General features: G+C 44.2%; 1 protein-coding gene across 1 annotated transcript in view; it reads left to right on the top strand.

The window, feature by feature from the left end:
• Positions 1-21,450, top strand: part of PAK3 (p21 (RAC1) activated kinase 3) — a gene marked incomplete in the record, with an annotated part of 58,330 nt that overhangs the window by 24,900 nt on the left and 11,980 nt on the right. Inside the window, 1 exon segment of the mRNA XM_036740348.1 lies at positions 17,109-17,312. Coding sequence (XP_036596243.1) covers positions 17,138-17,312 — 175 coding nt within the window.

The raw sequence follows: 21,450 nt of genomic DNA on the forward strand, positions 1-21,450 counted from the left end.
AGAACAAGTGGTTAAGGAGAGAGTAAATGGCTAAGGAGATATCTTCCAAAAGCAGAGTGACTGGCTTTCTAAATCTCCTCCTCCTCACGAGACATTAAAATGACCATAGGCAACTGCTTTGACTTTAAATGACTGGGACTATTTGCTTGCACATATCCCACTTTTCTTTGGCACCTTCTGATGGCAGGAAGTTGCAGAGGAAGACAAAAGCCCTGGCCAGGTGGGTATTCTACCCTACTGAGGAAGTGAAGGCCATGAGGAGACAAAAAGTCAGGTCTGAATCAGGGCCTTTAGGAGCCACTGGTTTCACTCAGTTATTTAAAGACAGAGAAGTGACCATGGTGGGGGAAAAGGGAGAGTCTGGTAGAAAATTTTAGCAGCAACTGTCGCAGAAAATGAATGTGGACCCTTAGACACTAGGGGGTAAAAAGTTCTCCTTATTTGAAGGAGGAAGCTAAGGCTCAGAAGGGAAGAAACACCGGGGATCACACACAGTCAGGATTAGGATGAGGCCACTGAAAGACTATGGGCTCCACTCTTGTTATTTAGAGAGGTAAACTGAGGCCCAGAAGGGAAATGTCTCCTCATGAAACTGGAAGCCAAAGAGTTCAAAGGCTCCTATGGAATCAGGGGGTTAGAGACCACCATGGGCAACCCTTAGTTCTATCTTTGAGGACAAAGAGACCCTGGAGCGGAGGCACTTAAGGCCTCCCCATGGAGTGGCAGAAGAAGAATCAGGAATCTTGGCAACCACCTATCCCTACTCAGTTATTTTAGAGGGATGGAAGCTTAGAACTTTAGGGGGAAGGCATTGAGTTTCAGCCCCAGAATCAGGGCACTTAGAGATGATTTGATCCAACATGGTCATTTAAAGAGAGGCAAAGTGAGGCCCAAAGTGGGGGCACAGTTTGCAGGCAACAGTTTCAGGAAATAAGAGACTGGAGAGTCCAACGGGAGAAAACCCTGAGCAAAGAGCGGCCACTCAGGAGCTCAGAATGAAAGGTGGAGTCAGGGCAATCACCAAGCCGGGCATTTAAAGAAAGGGAAATTGCAGCAGCAAGTGTGGGCAAATGGGAGCATGGGGACCTCCAGACCTCAGATGCACCACTGGTCAAAAATCTAGTGCTTAAGAACCTGAGGAAATGGAGAACAGCACAGGAGAAGGCATTAACTGGGAAGAAAATTCAGGGTTGGAAGCAGGGCATTTACAGGATATCAGATTCAACCAGTAACTTAAGAAAAGGCAACCTGGGGACAGAATGAGTAGGTGGGAAGAGGTCTTAGGAAGAAGATCTCACAGGCCAATCCAGAGAGGTCTTTGCTAGAAGTGAAAGGAATGAAAAAAGAGGAATATAGGGTATCAGGGCTGGGAAGGTGAGGCCAGGAGTGGAATAAACACCTTAGACCTTTGTTCTCCTTATAGAACATTGTCTTATTTGTGTTTCTTCTGAAGAAAGGGAAACTGAGGCCCTGAGAGGTTGGAGCAGGGGTGGGGAACCTGCATCCTTGAGGCCCCACATGGCCCTCTAGGTCCTCAAGTACAGCCTTTTGACTGAATCCAAATGTTACAGAACAAATCCCAGTAATAAAAGTATTGGTTCTGTAAAACTTGGACTCAGTCAAAAGGCCGCACCCAAGGACCTAGATAGCCATACGTGGTGTCCTCCAGCCTGCATGGTCCCCACCCCAGAGTTAGAATTTGGGATGAAATGATGCCAAGTAAAGGATCATGTAAGTTAGAAACTTTGGTTTCCCAAAGTCTCATTTGCCAATGGGGAAAACTGATTAAGAGAATCACAAGCACTTGAGACCCTTGCCTATTTGGCTGGGGATAAGGGTCTTTACTGACCATGGGACTTCTCCCAAATATAGTGAAACTGAGTTCCTATGTTTGGGCTGGTGACATTTAGGAAGAAATGTTGCCAAACAATGTATTAATAAAAATTCAAGCAACCAGGGACCTCCTATGGGGCCTTCCTTGAAGTAATCCTGGATTCCCAGAGACTTGAACAAAGAGGGAATATCGGCTGTCATGGTTAGGACCATTGTGTAGACAGTCATTGCTCAGGGAAACTGAGTCTATGAATGGAGGAAACCACCCTTTAGAGATCATATTTTCACCAAGTGTCTTCTAAAAAGAGGACAACTGAGGCCTGGAATGCTTAGGGCTTGGGAATAAAGGACCCCAGGGAAAGGATCAAGCACTTGAGGAGCTCTGGTTTCCAGAGGCCTCAATTCCCAAAGGATAAACCTATAGCTCAGAGGAAGACAATCTGCAGAGAGAAATGACTGTCAGATTGAGGATCCAGGCCTTTAGTGACCATGGGATCCCTTCGTTTGGAGGCATGTTGGTAGATGTTTAACAACCAGCTCCCTTAAAGAAAAATGTATTGAGGGCACATCTCTGCATCATCAACATTTTCTCCATGACTTTCTTCAGTCTAGACAATCAACCAAACAATAAATCAAGATTGGATTTGTGGCATATCCAGTGTGTAAATGCTTATGTTGAAAATTGAACAATGTTGCACCCAGTAAGAGCTGTCTTCAGTCGCTCGTGGGTTCTCAGTGTAACACAGGGTTATCAGGGCTAGGATAAACTAGGGCTAGGAGTAGGATGGATACCCAGCAAGAATGAAGTTCTTTGATGGCCACAAGTTTCCATTTTGATTAGATGAAGGCAAAGAGCTTTTGGATGAAAAAAATACTGCAAGTACACTCAGAAAGGAAGTGGCTGACTGGGAAAAAAGTTCTTGTATTTCTATATTTCTAGTAAGCCTCTCCCCTCCTAGATAGGTAGATGACTAGCAGAAATATGTAAGACCAAAATCCATTCCTCACAATAAGCAGTCCAAAGATATGAGCCAACAGTTCTGAAAAGAAAACTGTAAAGTACTAACAACCACGTGACAAAAAATGCTTCAAATCCGTAATACTAACAGAATGCAAGTCCAAACAATCCTGCGATTCCACCTTACACCATGCACGTGGGCCAAGATGCAAAAAAGATGGCAAGAATCAATTCAGTGCTGGAAGGGGCAAATGTGTTGGTGCTGTAGCCGTGAATTTGACAAAAGCTTCCACACCCTTTGACCCAGAGAGTCTGCTCTTGGACATAGTCCCCAAGGTCAATGGTATATTTATAGCAGCACAATTTGGGAGCAGAGAGCTGGAAGTGTCCTAGATGTCCATCAACTGGGGAAACACTAAACAAATTGTATTCCATGAATCTAAAGCAATGACACACATTACGGATGCAGAGATTAATCGATTCCAAATGAAGTCTGTAGAATCAGGGGAACAGTCTACACAATGACTACAATAATGTAGGTGGAAAGAACCACCACCAAACAATCCAAACTTGGCCACAAAAAAGAGATCTGAACAAATGGCTAGGAGGCAGAGGATCATGGGTCTGCAACACTGCACACAAGGCCGATTTTTTTATATGCCAATTATCTTAGCTAAAAATTTTCTTTCTTTTTTCCTTTATTATAAAAGAAGGTGTACTTGGATGGATATAGTAGGAAATGCAGGTGATAGAAAACCAAAAATTCTTAGTAAACACTTAAAAAAAGAAAGAAATTACCTTAGGGAAAATATGGCCATTTATGGATAAAAAATTTCCTAATTCAAGAGATGAAGATTTTGCAACCCAGATAAGAGAAGGTTCCTTGGGTTACAGGAAATCAAACCTAGAATCAGGGCTTTCCAATACATTCTTTTTAACTCTGTGTTTTAAAGGGAGGTAAACTGAGGACCAGAGAGAAGCTGTCTTGGAAGGAATGAACCCAGTTCAATACTCAGGCAACCTTGAAGTCCAAATATGTCATTGTTTAAAGGTAGAAATGGGAGGAATGAGTACCAGGGTTTATGGTATCTAGTTGGAATTCCATTATTTCAAGACTACTCTGGCCAGCCCTGTCATTAAAAAAAGCTGAGGGGACAGAGTGGCAGGACTTTGGAAGACATGACCCCAAATGACAATTGGGCAAGCTAGGGTCCAAATATCTCATTGTTTAAAGAAATAAATTAGGACTTAGAGATAATGAAACCTCAGGATCACTGGTAGTCACAGCTGGAGTTGGGGTCTTTAGAGACCATGATATAAATATAATTTTAAAATTTTTGTTTTCAGATCATTGTCATTTGTAAATATATGTCTTCCCTTTCCCTACCCAGAGATTCATCCCACATAAGAATAAATGATCAAGAGAAAAGTTTACCCACTATAAGATAATGACGATGATGGCTGGCATTTGCATCACATTTTAAAGCTTTGCTAAATGCTAAACCTCTTTTTTTCATTTGATCCTTGCAATACCTCAGTAAAGGAGATGCCCAGAGTCACACATCCTGAAGGAGGATTTGAACCCAGCTCTTGCAGACTTTCAGCACAGTGCATTAGCATATCAAGGGATCTTACAGTATGTATAGGGATCTACCTCCATAGTCACATACCTTGGTACATTCTTTCATGTTTTTCAACGTAGAGTTTAAACCTTATAATTGAATAACGGCAAGCCACTTAATAGGCCCGTGCCTCAGTTTCCTAATCTACAGAGGAGGTTGGACTCCACCTTCCAGCTGTAAATTGATAACTATGACCATAATTATAATCAGATTTTTTAAAAAGTGGTATATTGGTTGTTCTTTGCACTTACATTTTAATCCTTTATCATAAAGCAAGAGAAACTGGGTCCCAGAGAGTGTATGTGGGGCCACTGGGAACAAATGATTTTACATAAAGTAACAGGGCTCTTATAGAGCGATTGGGCAAAGCATTTTCTTATTCAAATAGATGAGGGTATGGAGATCTAGGGAAGTCAAGGACCATGGAGTTCAACCCCTTTTACAGTTGAAGAAACTGAGGCCCAGAGAGTTGGAGCCACTTAAAGGGTTTCAAGCCAGGAATCCAGGATCTTAAGAGATCTGATCCCACCCAGGTATTTTCAGGTAAAAGCTTTATTAATTAATGCCTTTTGTTTTTAATGTCCCAGTAATTCCTGGGCCCTTCTCCCCACTCCCCAAGCCTTCTCTTGTAATAAAGAAAATATTCCACAGTGACCCAGACTGCTAGCTTATGCAGTATTCTGTACAACCCAGTTTGCTTTTTATTAGGAGGGAGACTCAGGTTCGCAATGGGCAAGGTGCTTAGGTTTCCGGGGTTCCAGGGCAGGAGGCCTGGATTTGAAGAGATCATCTGCTCCAACACGGTGATTTCATTAAAATATTTCTTTTTAAATAAAAGGTTTTGGGAAAGGATTTCTTCTTTCTTTCCACCACAGACATTTCTGGATATACAACCTCTCTCTCCCAACCCTATAAACCTTCCCTTGTAGCAAAGAAAAATGCTTATGCAAACTCAACCAAGCCAGCTCACCTCATCCTTGAGATCATCAGATCCGACCATGTCATTTTAAAGAAAGGGCAGCTATAAGCCAGAGACTAGGAGCTCCAACCCCATTGTTTATAAAGATGAGACTGAGGCCCAGAAAGCAGTTTGAGAGCTAGTTCCTTAGTAACCACAGGATCTAATGTCTATCCTATAGAAAGGGAAACTGAGTCCTGGAGAAGGAAAGGCCATTCAAGTCGTAGTGTGTCATAGTTGGAATCATAGCACCTCACACAGTATCTCCAGGGCATTAATTGGTTGGCCGTACTATTTTCCCCAAGATTCTTTATTTCTAATATCTATTCTCTGGACCTCAGTCTAAACTGTATGGGCCCCTCTCAATGATGAAATGGTCCATGTGCTGTCATAGGCTTAGGAGATTGCTGAGGACTTGACAAATCACAAAGGGCATTGATGGCTTTGTCAGTGTCTGCAGGCTCTGCCTCCTCAGCACTGCCTAAGCCTTGTCCATCTTTTTTTTTTTAAAACAGAGTCTAACCATTTTTTGAAATGGTTTTTAAAAGATTTTTCTGAACTTAATAGACATCAGTGAACATGAGCATTTTCACATGCAAAGAACAGATGAAAAGATTGTATATGAAACCAACAAATCTATTATACATAGCTTTAATTTTTCAAAGTCTATATCAAATTTAACCCAGTAGTTTCAACACTACCCCATCCCAACAGCCCACCCCCCAAACAAACACACAAACCAAAACCTCTGTTTGTAACAGAGGCAGCTCCAACAAATCCCCACAATGCCCATGGCTCTTTTCACATTCTAGACCATCACTGTCTGCCTAGAGGTGGGCACCCTGCTTCATCATTGTCCTCTCCAGACCTGATTGGTCAATGTAGCCATCAGAATTCTGAAGTTTGTAGAAATGATTTTTTCTTGATGTCTTAATCATAGTATCAGTTGTTCTTCATCTATTGGAAACATCGCATGTTTTTTGTTGTCATATGACCCGTGTGTTTATAGTTTTCATAATATTGAACCAACCCTACATTCCTAGTGTAAATCCAACCTGGTCATAGAATAGAATCTTTTTAATATGCTGCTTACCCTCTTGGCTAACATTTTATTCAATATTTTTGCATTAATACTCATTAGAAATATCTCTCATTTTCTTTCATGACTTCTCTCTTTCTGGTTTAGGCATTAGGACCATATCTGTTTCACAGAGGGAATTTGGTAGGATCTTAACTTTTCCTGCTTTTGCAAACAATTTATGTAATGCTGTAATTCATTGTTCTTGTGGAAGTTTGGTAGAATTCACTTGCAAATACATCTGGTTCTGGTTTTTTTCCCTTTTGGAAGTTCCTTTATGGTTTGTTCTGTTTGTTTTTCTGAGATAAGATTATTTAAATTCTCTATTTTTCCTGTTGTTATGAATACTTTATATTTTTGTAAATATCCATTTCAGTTGTCATCAACTGTGTTGGCATATAATCGGATAATTAGTTCCTAGTACTTTTCTTTATCTCCTCTGCATTTGTTGTGAATTCTTTTTCTTATTTTTATATTTGAAATTTGATTTTCTTCTCTTTTAAAAAAAGGCAGGTTAATGGCTTTATTTTGTTCACTTTTAAAAATAGCTTCTAGTTTTATCAATCCTCTTTCTCATTTTATCCATTTTTGATTTTTCAGAATTTCTACTTTGTGTGTAGTTTGGATTTTCTCCTTGTTGTTGTTTTAGTTTTTTTTTTTACATTTTTGTTCTGTTTTAGTTATATGTCTAATTCATGTGTCCTTTCTCTCTTTCATGGATGAAAGTGATTCCGAGATCTACCTTTTCTCCTAAGGATTTCTTCGGCTGTGTCCTCCAAGGTTTAGTATGTTACCCCATTCTTATTTTATCTCATTTGTTCTTTGACCCACCCATTCTAGAGGATTAAGTTATTTAGTCTCCAATTCTTGGAGACCAAATAGTCTTTGAATTTTTAATCATTTCTTTAATGGCTTTATATTGACTCTAATTTTTGGTGCATTGTGGTCAGTAAAGGATGTGTTTAATATTTCTACTTTTCTACATTTGTTTATGAGGTTTTTAGCAAGAGACCTTAGGCCCTTGATGCTGTCTGTCTTACCAATGATGATGAGATGTTTTCTAGCGACTGCTAATAGATTAATTCAGAGAGAAAGCATTACACAAATGAACAGTTTTCACAGAACCTTTGGTTTCAGAACCAGGCCCAGTTTGCGTGCCAAAATTATCGTTCGCAGTTAATTTTCATAAAAGTGTATGCACAGTTGAGATAGTCCTTTCTATTCCCATTTAGTAATCACTGGCACAAACTAATACTTGTTCATCTTCCTCCTTCCTTCCTTCCTTCCTTCCTTCCTTCCTTCCTTCCTTCCTTCCTTCCTTCCTTCTTTCTCTTTCTCCCTTACTCTGACTTTTCTGTTTCATTCTCTTCCTTTCTACTTTCCCCTCATTTCTTCCTTTCCTTCCTATCCATACTTCAAAGTTTAAATTTATCTTGCTTGTGACTGTTCCTTCCCCAAGCCAGTCTTCCTTCTTCAACCTTCCCTTAGTCTCCTCCTGTTTCCCTTTGGAGCATAATGTATCTCTACACCAAACTCTTTGTGTGTGTGTGTGTGTGTGTGTGTGTGTGTGTATGTGTGTGTGTGTGTGTGCGTGCGTTCATCTGTGTACACATTCATGCACATGTGCTCAATCCTCCTTTGCTCAGTTCAGATACGTTCATGACATAGCTGTCCCTTCTTTCCTTTCCTCCATGTTTGTAAAGTCTTGCCCTCTCCAAATTACAAGACTTAGTGTGTTCTTCCCTCTTCTTCTGCAAATTCCTTTTTCTTTTCTCCCCTAAAACCAACAAAACAGAACAAAACCACACTGAGACCTCCCTATTTTTCTTAATTCTCTCTGTACCCCTTGAAGAAGTGGGACTCTGAAGAGCCTTTTGTCTCTTCTCCCTTAATTAGAACGGACTATTAGAAGGTGCTTCATTATTGTTTAGTCTCTCCCTTGACTCCTGTGTTTGCATTTCAAAGTTTCTGAGAAGCTCTGTCTCTTTCATCAGGAATACTTTAAAGTCCTCCATTCTATTAAAGGACCTTTTCCTCCCTGTAGTTTTATACTCAGTTTGCGAAGCTCAGTTATTTTCAATTGTAAGCCTTTTAGAATATCTTATTCGAAGAATTCACCTCCTTTGTAGTAGGTATGTGATTTTGACTATGCCATATTTTTTCTTTGAAAAAGAGTTGAAAGCTCTAGATTTTGGCTATGATGTTCCTTGCTGTTTTTTAGTTTGGGGTTTATTTCAGGTGGTGATTGGTGGACTCTTTCTATTTTTCCTTTCTCTTCTGCTTCTAAGATCTGGGCACATTTCTTTTATGATTTATTGACATGGTATCTAAGGTTTTTTTGTCTCTTCTTGGTTTTCAGGGAGTACACTGATTCTTAAAATCTCTCTGTTTTCTGGGTCACCTGTTTGAAAGTAGATGCTTCCCATTTTCATCCATTTTTTCCAGTCTTTTGACTTTGAGCCAATATTTCTGTTTTTCATGAAGCCTGCTACTTTGCTCAGGTTTTCTGCCTTCTGTTCTAGGCTGTTAATTTTCCTTCTACTTCTGTCCTCCAGATCTCTTACTTCAGTTCTAATGAGTATCCTCATCCCGAGCTACTGCAGGCTTTGGGTTTGTTTATCAGAGCTCAGGCTGAGCTTCCTTGGTATGACCCTCTCCTGGCAATTGGAAGCTTTAGGCCTCTTTATTGGAGTTCACACTGGCATATTGGCTTCATTTTGTGAAATTCTGGCCTGAACTGTTGGAGCAACTTATTTCTGTTTCTCTTTAGTTTTTAACATTAAAAAGGTATACTGAAAAGCCCATTGGTGCAAAGAGTATTGTAAATCAAAGAGGGCTTTGTGAATGGTAGAATTTGTAAGCAGGAGGGAGAAAGAGAGAGAGAGAGAGAGAGAGAGAGAGAACTTTGTAAACTATAGAGGATGTAGTAACAGTGGATGACCTTGTAAATGGTCCAGGGCCTTCTAATCAGTAGAGGGCTACAGAGCAACTTGTGAATGGCAACAGATTTTGTCACATGTAGAAGACAGTGTAAATGATTTCACAGAATCACAGGAAGTCAGAGTTGAAAAGGAAGCCATCTAAGCTAACCTTTTCCTGAAAAAGGGGATCCTTTGCAATATACCTGGAACATGATAATCCATCCCCTCTGATAAGGGAAGCCCTGCCACCTTCTGAGTCAGCCCATGTCACCAATTGTCAGGAAGCTTTTCTTTACCTCCCATTTCCTTACCTACTCTCTGGAATACCTTCCCCATAGGTAACAAACTGAACTTTTATCTTAAGCCTTTTCCTTTCTCATTTTTCCCATCTTTTGAGCCTCCCTGCATCTTATAATGTTGTGTCTTTGGCTGCCATCTGCAGCACTGGTTACACTTTTCCTTATAACCCCCTACCCTTCCCCAACACACTGGGCAGAACACTTCTTGCTCCCCATTGTTGCTTCCGAGCTTTCCCTCTGCCATCATCACTCAGTAACTGCCTCCTTTGAGGTTTATTTATCTCTCAATCTAAAATCCAGTAGCTGTTGTCTATTGACCCCCAGCATGCTGTGCTTCTTCCTCAGTCTTTCTCTCCTCCCCAACCTCCCTCAAGCTCTAACCTTTGAATTCCTCAGTTTCCTTATTTTCCGTGACACACACCTCCATCCCAACTTTACCACACATAGAAATGTCACATCCTTGAAGATAATGATGATGATAATCATAAAAATAATAACAGCTTTTCTGTAGCACTTTAAGGTTTGCAATGTACTTAATACACATTATCTCATTATATGCTTATATCTGAAATTCTGTCCTCTGTTCTTAGTCTTTCCCTCTGCCTCACAATCCCTAACCCATATCACTTCCCACCCTGTATTATTCAATAAACTCCAATGGCTCCCCATCCCCTCCAGGATCAAATATAAAGCCCTCTGGTTGTTGTTGAAAGCCCTTCACAACTTGCCTCCCCCACCTTATTCCCCTCCATTTACTCTGGGATCCAAGGACACTGGCCTCCTTGTCCTTCCTTCCTCAGACAAGATACTCCATTGCATTTTCTCTGCCTGTGCCCAGGCCTGGAGTCTTCACTCTCCTCCTCTCTGCCATTTCCCCTTTGTGCCAGTGCCTTCCCTCTGAGACTACCTGCAATTTATCTGTCTGGAGCTTGTTTGTACCTTGTTGTTTGTGTGTCGTCTCCCACCTTAGGCTGAGAGCTCCTTGAGGGCAGGGATAATTTTTTGCCTTTTTTTGTATCCCCAGGTTTTAGCACAGTGCCTGGTATGCTTGTTCATTTGACTTGACGTGACTTTACGTTAAGCTCAATTTTTCCTCTTTGAGCTTTCTAGTTCTACTGTCTCAGGCTAAGCAAGGAAATCCTAATCCCGCTTCCACTTTGTGTCCTCTCTGAATCTTCCCTCTTCGAGGTGAAACATCCCCACTTCCTTCAGCTCATCCTTGCTTTGCATGATCTGGAGGGTCCTTCTGGCTGCTTGCCTCTGGATACTCTCAGGCTTAGCAATGTCCTTCCCACCTGACACCTGGATACGCCAGACGGGAGCTGACCAGGAAAGAACAGGGCTAGAGCTGTCCCTGCTTTAGGCCTGCATTCTGGGCCTCTCTTTATGGAGCCTAAGGTCAGATTGGCTTTTTTGGTTCTTCTGTCACACTGTTGACTCATCTTAGAGTTGAGGTTCACTAACTACCCCCTTCTCCTGCCCTGATCTTTTTCAAGCAAATTGCTGCTTAGCTGTGCTCTCCTGAGCCGTACTTGGGAGGTTGATTCTTTGGACGCCAATGTGAGAATTTACATTTTTGGTGGTGGTGGTGGTGGTGATGGTGTTGGGTGGATCTCGAGTTCAGCGCTATAGGCAACTCTTTGTATGAGAATTCCCTCTACCAATGCAGCTTGATAACTGTCTTAGATAGTTACCTGGGGCACTAGAGGTGACATGACTTTCCCATGGTCACATAGCTAGTTTGTGTCAGAGGCAGGACTTGAACCCAGATTTTCCTTATTCAACTGGCAGCTAGCATTTGTTAACCTCCTGCTTTGTATCAGGTACTGTGTTAAGTTCTGGGGATACAAAGAAAGGCAAAAAAAAATCTGCTGTCAAGTAACTCACCATCTAACATGGAGATGACATTCAAACAAATGTACAAACAAAAGATATAGATGTTGATTTATATAGTTACATAATATGTTTATTAAATATAGCTAGATAAATCTGTTTATTAAATATATAAATACATTTATATAAATGTATGTTTATATTTATATAAACGTATTTTTATAGAAAATATATAGATATAGATTTCTATGTTTATATAATATGGATTTATTAAATATATACATGTATTTGTATAAATATATTTATATGTATATAGATATATTTATGTATTATATATAATATATAGATGTCAACTTACATATTTATATCATACGTTTATTAAAGATAGCTATATAAATATATTAAATATGTAAACATATTTATGTAAACACATGTTTATATTTATATAAATATATTTATATATTTATGTATGGAATATATAGATGTAGATTTATGTGTTTATATACTGTAGACTTACTAAATATATGTATATATTTATATAAACATATATTTATATTTACCTAAATATACTTATATATTCTATACATAGTATATAGATGGAGATTTCTATATTTATTACATATATCTACATATATGATACATCAGAGATAATCCTCAGAGTCTGGAGGGGCATCAGCTAAAGCTTTTTCCCAGAAGGTGGGGTTTGAGTTGAGACCTGAAGGCTGCCAGGGAAGTCAGGAGGGAGAGCATTCCAGGCCTGGGCACAGCCAGGGAAGATTCCCAGCCTAGGGAGACAGCATGCCTTCTGTACGAGGAGCTGCCATTTCAAGTCTCTGTTCACTGTCTCCACGCCACCTCTCAAGATTTATCTGTATCAGATTTTGTCTTCTTAGATTTGGCTTAATGTTCAAGGAAGTCAGTCACCTTGAAAATCCTGATCCTATCTACCCCCAGAGTTTAGCTCTCCTCTCAGCTTTGTGTCATCTGCCTGTGACCAAATCATTGATAAAAATGCCAAACAATGCTGGGGCTGGCACAGATCTCCCTTGGAGACGTCCTTTCATGGTTCCATCATTAACGACAACGCTTTGGTTCTCATAATTGAACCTAATCCACCTAATTATGTTTTCCATAGCTTTCCATCTTTTCCACAAGAATAACCTGAGAGACTTTATCAGATGCTTTGCTAAAATTGACAGCATTTAGTAATTTTGTGTTGAAAAGAAAATAAGGTTGCTGTAGCGTGAAGCCATGATGACTCTTTGGGACCATCACTTTCTTTTCTAGGTGTTCAGTTATCTCCTTGATAATATATGCTCCTTTAATGAGTAGATGAGGATCTTCTCCAGTTTTTCCAGGAATCAGGCCACCTCTCTGGTTTCTAATGCACTTACTCCATTTTCTTCCCTGTTTTGTGGATCAGAACATTTCCCCTCCTCCCAGCCTGTATTCCCTCTTCCATTCTCCATACCCTTTCAGAAATCACTGATAGGTTCAGCCACCCCATCTGCTAGTTCTTTTAGCACCCTGGGATTTAGTTCTTCAGGGCCAGGTGAAATGAACTCACTCAGAACCACCAACTTGATGCTTTTCCTATGGTACCAGCTCCCAATGAACCCTTTTCTAGCTCTTCTTTTCATTCCAAAGATCATATTTCTTGGTAGGGCCAACATGCAGTGAAAGAGGTAAGCATCTGGGCCCTCTCTGCCGTCGCTCTCATCACCCCAGGCCTTGCCCACTGAGTACAGGTGGCACCCCTCTTTGAGCCTCCCTTCTCAGGGGTGCTAAGAGAGACCTGTTGGCTCTTTGGAGCTTTTCTGCCCAGTCTCAGTTCATTCTGTGCTTTAGTACTTATGGCTCTGTTCTGACAGGCCCTTATCATGCCTTATATTACCGGCCTTTATTTCCAAGGGCAGAGGGCAAGAGAGAGCATTCATTTTAACCTGTTGAGGTCATTGTGAAAGGTCTGGTAAGATATAGAGATATTTGTAAACTGTAGAGGGCCATTTTAAATGGTGGAAACCTTTGTAAAGAGTAGGGGACAATGTAAATAATGAAGAAATGTATAAACATTCAAGGGTTTGGTGAGCAGCTGAAGGCTTTGTAGATGGTAGAGGATGTCTTGGAGAAGGTGACAGTGGAGCTGGGCCTGATGGACAGCATCAGGATAGGTAGAGAGGAGGGTTTGCTGGTGAGGGGCATGAGGCAAAGAGGAATCTTCTTATAATATGTTGGGGAGCTGGGCAGGGCAGGCAGGGGGCAGGAAGGAGAAGACAAGGCTTGTGTGGTTGGTTGGGTCCAGTCTGTGGAAGGTTCTTGGAGTTGTTTGGATTTGATCCTGTGGGTCAGAGAGAACCATGGAGAGAGCCTCTTGGGTGGGGTAGGACAGTGAAGAAAGCAGCAGTTTAGAAAGATGAAACTGAAGATCATACTGAAACTGAAGACTAGACCTATGGTTAGAGCCCATCAAGTCCAGTCCTCTCACGTTCCAGAGCAAGAAACTGAAGAAGCCCAGAGAGGGAAAGGGCCAAGGCCCTAATGGCAGACCTTTCATTCAGGGTTCCTGACTCCACCCAGGCTTTTTTTCTCCTCTGCTTCCCTGCCGCTCATCGAAGGGTCTCATTCATTTACTCAGTCACCAGTCTGTGCACTTTTCCTGCTTATTCTTTCATTCACTCATTTACTGCTTCACTCGCTCTTCATTTTCCCTTCTGTGTGTAGGACCTGTGCTGGGGGTATGGGGGGAGGCAGGGAGGAAAGACGAGGTGAATTCTGAGCTGGGCCTTGCCCCCTGGGAATTCCTCGGCTAGCATTCTTAAGAATTTCTCACCTTGGGTCCTGTGAGAGTGCATCTACCAGCCAGCCAGCCCAACAGGAGTACCTACTGTGTGCAGAGGCCTTTGCTGGGTGGCAGCAGCTTAGGCATTCTGGGAGTGGTTTGCAGGCCTGCTCTGCAGTGCTGCTTCATGGTTTTGGCCCATGTAGCTTGGCCTGACCAACCCTAGATTTCTTCCCTCCTCCTCTGTCCTCCTCTGTTCTTCTCCCTTGGCCCAGCTTGGCTCCCTTGTTGGGCTCTGGGCTCATGGCCAATGATGGGGTGGAGAGGCAGTGACATCAGCATCACTGGGGACAGCCAAGGATGGAGGCAGCTGGGGACGCTGGGGGCTCCTGGGAGGAGGTGAGAAGGAAGGAGGCGGCCCTGGACTCTCTCTCTTTTCTGCAGCTGCTGGAGAAGAGGCAGGTGATGCCCATACCCTCTGCCTGGAGGTAGGGACCCATCCTGCCTTGCCTGGGGCCTGGGGGGCTGAATAATCTGGGGGCCTTGGAGGGCTGCAGCCTGGAGCTGCCTCTCCCACCTTGAGGATGAAGAGAATGGGGGTGGGGGTTCCCTCATCCGTAACCTCTGGAGGAAGAGGGGGAGATGGGAGGAAGAGAAGAGGCAAAGAGAAGGAAAAGTGGTCCTAGTCTAACCCAAATGACTTGACTAGATGATGCCAAAGCCCCTTCTAGCTCTCTGATAGCGATTCCATTGATAGATTGAATAAGCACCAGTTGGACTTTCAGGAGACCCACAGGCTTTTCCTCTGGTCCCAACTAGACTGTTGCTCACTGACTGTGGGATCTCTCTGGCTAAAAGAGGAGGTCGTGGAGACTAGATAGTCTCTAAAAAATGATGAGTCCATGACATTCCTGGGGAGTGAACCAGGGGGTGGAATTACACTCTTGCCCACATGCAGATGAGTTCAGTCTTTGAGATGTGAGCCCCTGGGGTACGGGAGCTCTCTCCAGAGACCTCAGCACAAAGGAGGTCGTTCAGATGGCCAAAAAGAACAGGTGGTTAAGCTGAGTAGATGCTGATCCCAAGCCCAAGGATGGAAGGGCGAGGGGCACCCAGGAAAGGGGGAAGGATTGGGAGGCAGGCCCTCCCTCTGAGTCCCCGCCGTGACAAGGGGAAGGTGCAAAGTGCCTTGAGTGTGCCAGTGTCTCTGTTGTAGCCCCCAGTGGCAGAACAGAGACTGGCTTTCACTCTGGTCTCTCTCTGGGGTCCCAGTTCCTCTCATAGTGCCTGGCAAAGAGGAGATGCTTAGAGAAGGCTTGTGAGATCGAGGGCTTGGCTTTGAAAGTAAGAGGCTCTGGAGGCTTTAGGAGTTTGCCACACAAATGCTCCAGCCTTGCATCGTTTCCTCCTGGGCCCTTTGGGACCCACAGACTCACTAGGAGACAGTCAGGTGACACAGGAGCCCAAAACCTAACCTAGCCCTGGGCCGCATTTGCAGGGACATGATTAATGCCCATGGCAAGAAAAGGGAGAGTCTCTCTAGCCCCTCTGCACCCTCTGAGGGCATCTGTGCCAACTTGTACCTGACCTGAGGGCCAATATCTCCCTCTAAAAGCAAATGAGATGATGTGTGGAAACTGCTTTGTAATCCTTGAAGGCTCAGTCAGTGAGGGCTGGGCTTGGTCAGAGCCCACCTGGAATAGTGGGCCTAGGTCACATGGCACAGTTTTTGGAAAGACACCGACAAGCTACAGTGTGAGCAGGGTAGGGCAGGGCAGTCAGGATGGAGAGGGGTCTAGAGGCCTCGCTACATGAGGAGCAGTGGGGATGTATGGTCTGGAGAGAAGATGTGGTGTGTGTGTGTGTGTGTGTGTGTGTGTGTGTGTGTGTGTGTGCGCGCGTGCGCGCGCGCGCGCGCACATGTACGTGCCCACATGAGTGTGCATGTGTGTGCACACCAGTGTCTGGGATCATGGGCTTTGTCTTCATATAAAAGAGGAACGGGGCCTTGTGTTGCTTGGCAGCCCCATGAGCAAGGTGGGTAGAGGGTTAGGGATCTCCAAACTCCAGATGCAGGCTGGATGTGAGGAATCGGAGCTGCCCAGAGGGATGATAGAGCTTCATTGGGGGCTAGGAAATGGGGTCCCTCCTCATTGGATGCCTCCATCCGTCTATGGGATGCTATGGCCCATGTGAGGCTGGGTTGGATGGGCTGCCATTTCAGAGGTCACTCCCTGTTCTGCAGTTCTCCATGGGGTTCAGATCCTGGCCTTGGTGCTTCTTCCTCTCAGGTTTTCTGCGCAGCAGTGGGTGACAGACAGGCAGGACCTGCCCCACCCCCCCTCGCAGGCTCATTTGAAGTCAAGTGCTTTGTAAGCCATAAAACTGGGAACTCTTATTAGGATTATGGGTGTCTAGGCTTGGATCCAGGCTCAGCAGGAAGGTCTCCTCCGGCCACTTCCGCTGGGTTTACAGACACTGCTTGGGCAATTGTCAAGTGGTAGAGAAATGCCAGCAAAGACAAGCTTGGACGCAGAAAGCTGTGGAGAGTGGAGGCCCAGCTCAGATTCTGATCACCCCCTGTTCCGGGCGCCACCTTGAACGTCTCTGTGACTTGGCTGCTTCATTTGTAAAGTAAGCAGGTCGGACTGCAGGAGATGTACAGGCCTTCCAGGTCTGACATTGGAAGGCCAGAGTTCTTTGGGTCCCTCCCTGCAGCATTGACATTTTGTGACCCAGTGTCCCTTCCAACTAGGATGGCCTCCGGCTCTGGCATTCTGTGCTCCCACATGCTACTGCTAACTCACTCTGTTCCCTCTTCCTTTAGGAGGCTGTGAAGTAGCATTCTTGCTGACCATGTCTGACGGTGCAGATAGTGAGGAGAAGCCTCCAGCCCCTCCGTTGAGAATGAATAGCAACAACCGGGACTCCTCAGCCCTCAACCACACCTCCAAGCCCCTGCCCGTGGCCCCTGAGGAGAAGAACAAGAAAGCCCGACTCCGTTCCATTTTCCCTGGAGGAGGGGATAAAAGTAATGTATTGGTGGCAGATCCCTTTTCTCTGGTTATGGCCATATTCCCTCTGGCCTTCCCTGTGGGCTGTTGGGAAATGGCCTCTAAGGCGAGGTTTTCTGGCTTTGTGGGAGGTTTCAGGGTTTCCTAGTCGGGGGGAGGCTGGGGTTTGACCTAGGAGGGCAGCTCTGTCATTTTGTGATGAGGCCTGGCACAGGGGACACAAGAGGCCCAGCCTCAGGTACCAGTTTTGTGTCTTCCGGGTGACATTGTTCACAGGGTCTCAGTTTCCCCCAAATGTAAAATAGAGATGATGATTATAGAAAATATGAGCAAAGTACAAAGGGCTTTGATTTGGAGTCCAGAGAACTAGGTTTGATGCTGCCTCTGTAACTGACTAGCTTTGTGACCTTGGGCAGGTCACTTCACCTTACCTTGGGCCAGAATTTCCTTCTCTACAGAATGAAAGGTTGGACTTGAAGATTCCTTCAAGTTTGAAATCTTGTGGTCCCTCCATAGCATAGTTTTAAAAATTATCTAATTTTTATAAAAAATATTTTTTGAATATATCCCTTCCCCCTCTTCACCCCCATGAGCCGTCCCCTGCAAGAAATACTTACATGGAAAGTAACATAAAGCAAGCCAAACAAATATATCAACTGCCTGACAGTACATGCCATGTTCTGTACCCATAGCCCTCCACCTCTGCAGTGGAGGGAGTGAGGCACATTTCCTCAACTCTTCTCAAGGACCAAGCTTGGCAATCATGATTAGACAGTATTTGGTTTGCATTTTTTTTTGTATTCTTTGCATTTCTGTGGTTGTGGTCATTGTGCATATTCAAGGCTGGTGATGGCCGTGAGGCCCCACCCCTCCCTAGCTACCCTCCTGCCTCTGCTTGGAGCCCTCTGGGGATGGACAGCCAATCACAACTGGCTCTTGAGGCAGCCCCTGCCATTCAGAAGAGGCTTCCTCATCAGGGAGCCGGGATCTGCCTCCCCTGTAACTTCCACCAACGAGTCTACGTTCTGTCCTCTGGTGCTAATCCTTCTTCAAGATGGCTTTGTCTGCTGTCTCAGCCAGGAACCATGTTGCCACTGCCCTAAAGGTTGTATTTGCCCTCTCTCTGCCTGTTAGAAGGATGAAATGAGAGAATACGTTTCACTTTAATTCATTTCAATGAACATTGCTTAAGGAATAATTGTCTTTCCTCCTTCTTACTCCTAAAATGTCAGATCTGGATGGGAACATAGAGATAATTTCATTTGTATGGAACCTGAGAGCCAAGGGCTAGGGAAGGGGCTTGCCAAAGGCCACACCGTTCATCAGAGCAGGCTCGGGGAAGGGAAGAGATTTCCCCCTGGTTGTATAGCAAGTCAGGTCCCTCCGACCCAGGGGTCCTTCCTTTCTGTCCAGGGCTCTTTTGGATTCTTCATGACATGACCCCTCAATAAACAGGGAGTCCTGTGAGGTGGTGGTATGGATGGGGTACCGGGAGCTGGGTAAGTGGATGGTGCCCAAGGGTGCCTGAACCCCCAGGGATTGTCCATTCATTCATTCAACACACATGCTTACTGCAATCTCCCCTTCCTTCCCCAGGGCACCCCTGTTTGCTAATGAGTGATGTTTTGGGAGAAGAGGGAGCAGTAGGATTGGTACTAGAGAGCTGGTCCCATGAGGGGCTCATGTCTGGGGTGCTAAATCCAAGGTGGGTGGGTGGAGCAGTAGATAGAACACTGGGCCTGGAGTCAGGAAGACCTTTGTTCAAATCCAGCCACAGATACTTCCTGGCTATGTGACATTGGACAAGTTACTTAACCGCTGTCTGCCTCAGTTTCCCCAACTGTAACATGGGGATAGTAGCACCCCCTACCTCCTGGGGTTGTTGTAAGGATCAAATGAGATATTTGTAAAAGTGCTTAGCACAGTGCTTGGCACATAGTAGGTGCTGTAGCAATGCTTATCCCTTTATACCCCTAAGATAGGTGAGGAAGTACAGTGAACTGTGAGGCCTGATGTCCAGGGATCCAGCCCTGGCCTGTGTATGCAAGTCGACACATTCTTTAGACATTGGTACAGTAGAAAGCGGTGGGACAGGGCTGGCTTTGACATCTGACACCTGGGCTTGACTCCTGACCTGTGTTCTAATTTGGTCTAAATCACTCTACCACCCTGGGCCTCAGTTTCTTCCCTTGGATTACCTGACCTCTGCAGGCCTTTGGAGTTCCAGATTCTTGGTCCATTTTCTCTTCCCCATATTATCCCTTCAGATATTCAAAGATGGCTGCCGTGTGGGCCACCCTCCTAGTCTATACTTACTGATCTGACAGATATTTCTGAAATGCTGACTGTGTGCAAAGCCTAATCCCTCATCTCACATTCCCCATTCCCAAACCCCTGGTCATCTCTTCTCTAGGCTGAACACCTCCAGTTTGTTCTTTATTAGCTGAGGGAGAGACCCAAAGATGTAGAAGACGTGGTCCTTGTCCTCAAGGACTTCATCATCTTGTAAGAAAGAGCTCAAATGTAAATGACTGTGTCATGTCTAAGAGGACAGCTGGTCACTTAGGGAGAACTCATTGGAGGCAGGAGGCCAGCCCCTTGCTTTGTGCTCAGAGGAGATAAAAAGGGGGACAAAAAGAAATGAGATTTCCCTTCTCGTTCTGTGGGCCTGCTTCGGTCACTGACCTGCTGGTAATGTGAGGAATGAATTTCCCTGGCAGGGAGCAGGTAGGGTTCTGTATGTGGTAAGCACTTAGGTGATTCAATGAGTGAAGCTCCTCCCCCCCCCACATTCTAGACTAGGGCAGAGACCAAGTTATGTCATCTTCTTACCCCTCTTGGAGCCCAGTCCAGGGCTCTGCCCAGTTCAGGGACTTAATAAGTGTTTGATGAGTGAATGAACAAATGGACAAATAAGTTGGCCACAAAAGAGAAGGGCATGGACAGAGGAGAGATCCAGACCAAATGTCCCTGGAAAATCCCAAGGTCTTAGTGCTGGGAGGGCCCCCAAGGCCTTCGAGCCCCAAACCTTTCTTGTATGGATAAGAGACTTCCTGAGAGAGGGGAACAGACATACTTGAAGTCACACAGGAGATAAATAGCCATACTATTATGGCTATACTAATAGCATAGCATACTTTCAGGTAGGGTGGAGGTGGCTCAAGGCAGGCTTCTTCAAGGGGGCAGCCCTTGAACTGATCTTTTGGACTCCACTGTGGGACTTAACATTTACCATATAGTTATGTGTTTCAGTATCTCAAAAGGTCCATGGCATGGGTCCTTCCATCAATCTAGGTCAGAGCCTAGATTGCTACCCCTCCAGGACTCAGTGGATGGTTTTATGAGTTGCTATAGCTGAAGCAATCTTATCATCTAAGGACCGACCTTCTAGTAATGAGCCCCTCAGGCCTGGGCTAAGCTGCTTTACCTGTCACCATCGTTGGGCTGTAGTCAAAGTGTGTCCAGCTCCACAGGAGTTGGCAGAACTCAAGCGCACTTGAATTAGGAGAGGGAGAATTCCAGTGGAGGAGTCATTACATACACTCGCGTGTGTGCGCGTGCGCGCACAAGCACACACATACACGCATGTATCTTTACTGTGAACCCTTTTGGAGAGAACATCTGTTTCATTCCAGATAAAGATGGCTTGTTCCTTATCATCATTGCTTTCTTGAAAATGAAGAACATTTAAGTCCCCACTTTAGACCTCAGTCAGGTTGTTGAGATGATAAATTTGGCAGGGAGCGAGGAGTGCCAAGGAAGGGCAACTTATATGTGGACCAGCATTGCATTCAAGTCAGAAGCCCTGAGTTCTAATCTCAAGTTGGATACTTAGTGAGGAGGGGGGATCCTTTGCAAGTCACTTTCCCACTCAGAGACTCAAATTTCCTCATCTCTATAATGGGGATAATGATTCTGATCCTGTTTCCCTCCCAGGGTTATTGGGAGGAATATGCTTTGTAGAATGCCATGAGTAACATAGAAAAATGAGTTGTGATTATTCTGTTTTTTTCCACTTAATCCCAGACTATGGGCTGTACATTTGTGTACTGAATCTAATTCATACCAGTTTATGTGGTATAACAGAAAACCCACATGAGTAGAATTGCTCGTCTCCTGTTTTCAAATGCACGTGTGTGGTGTAGGAATTGAGGG

This window comes from Trichosurus vulpecula, chromosome X, assembly GCF_011100635.1.
Source record: "Trichosurus vulpecula isolate mTriVul1 chromosome X, mTriVul1.pri, whole genome shotgun sequence".
NCBI lineage: Eukaryota > Metazoa > Chordata > Mammalia > Diprotodontia > Phalangeridae > Trichosurus > Trichosurus vulpecula.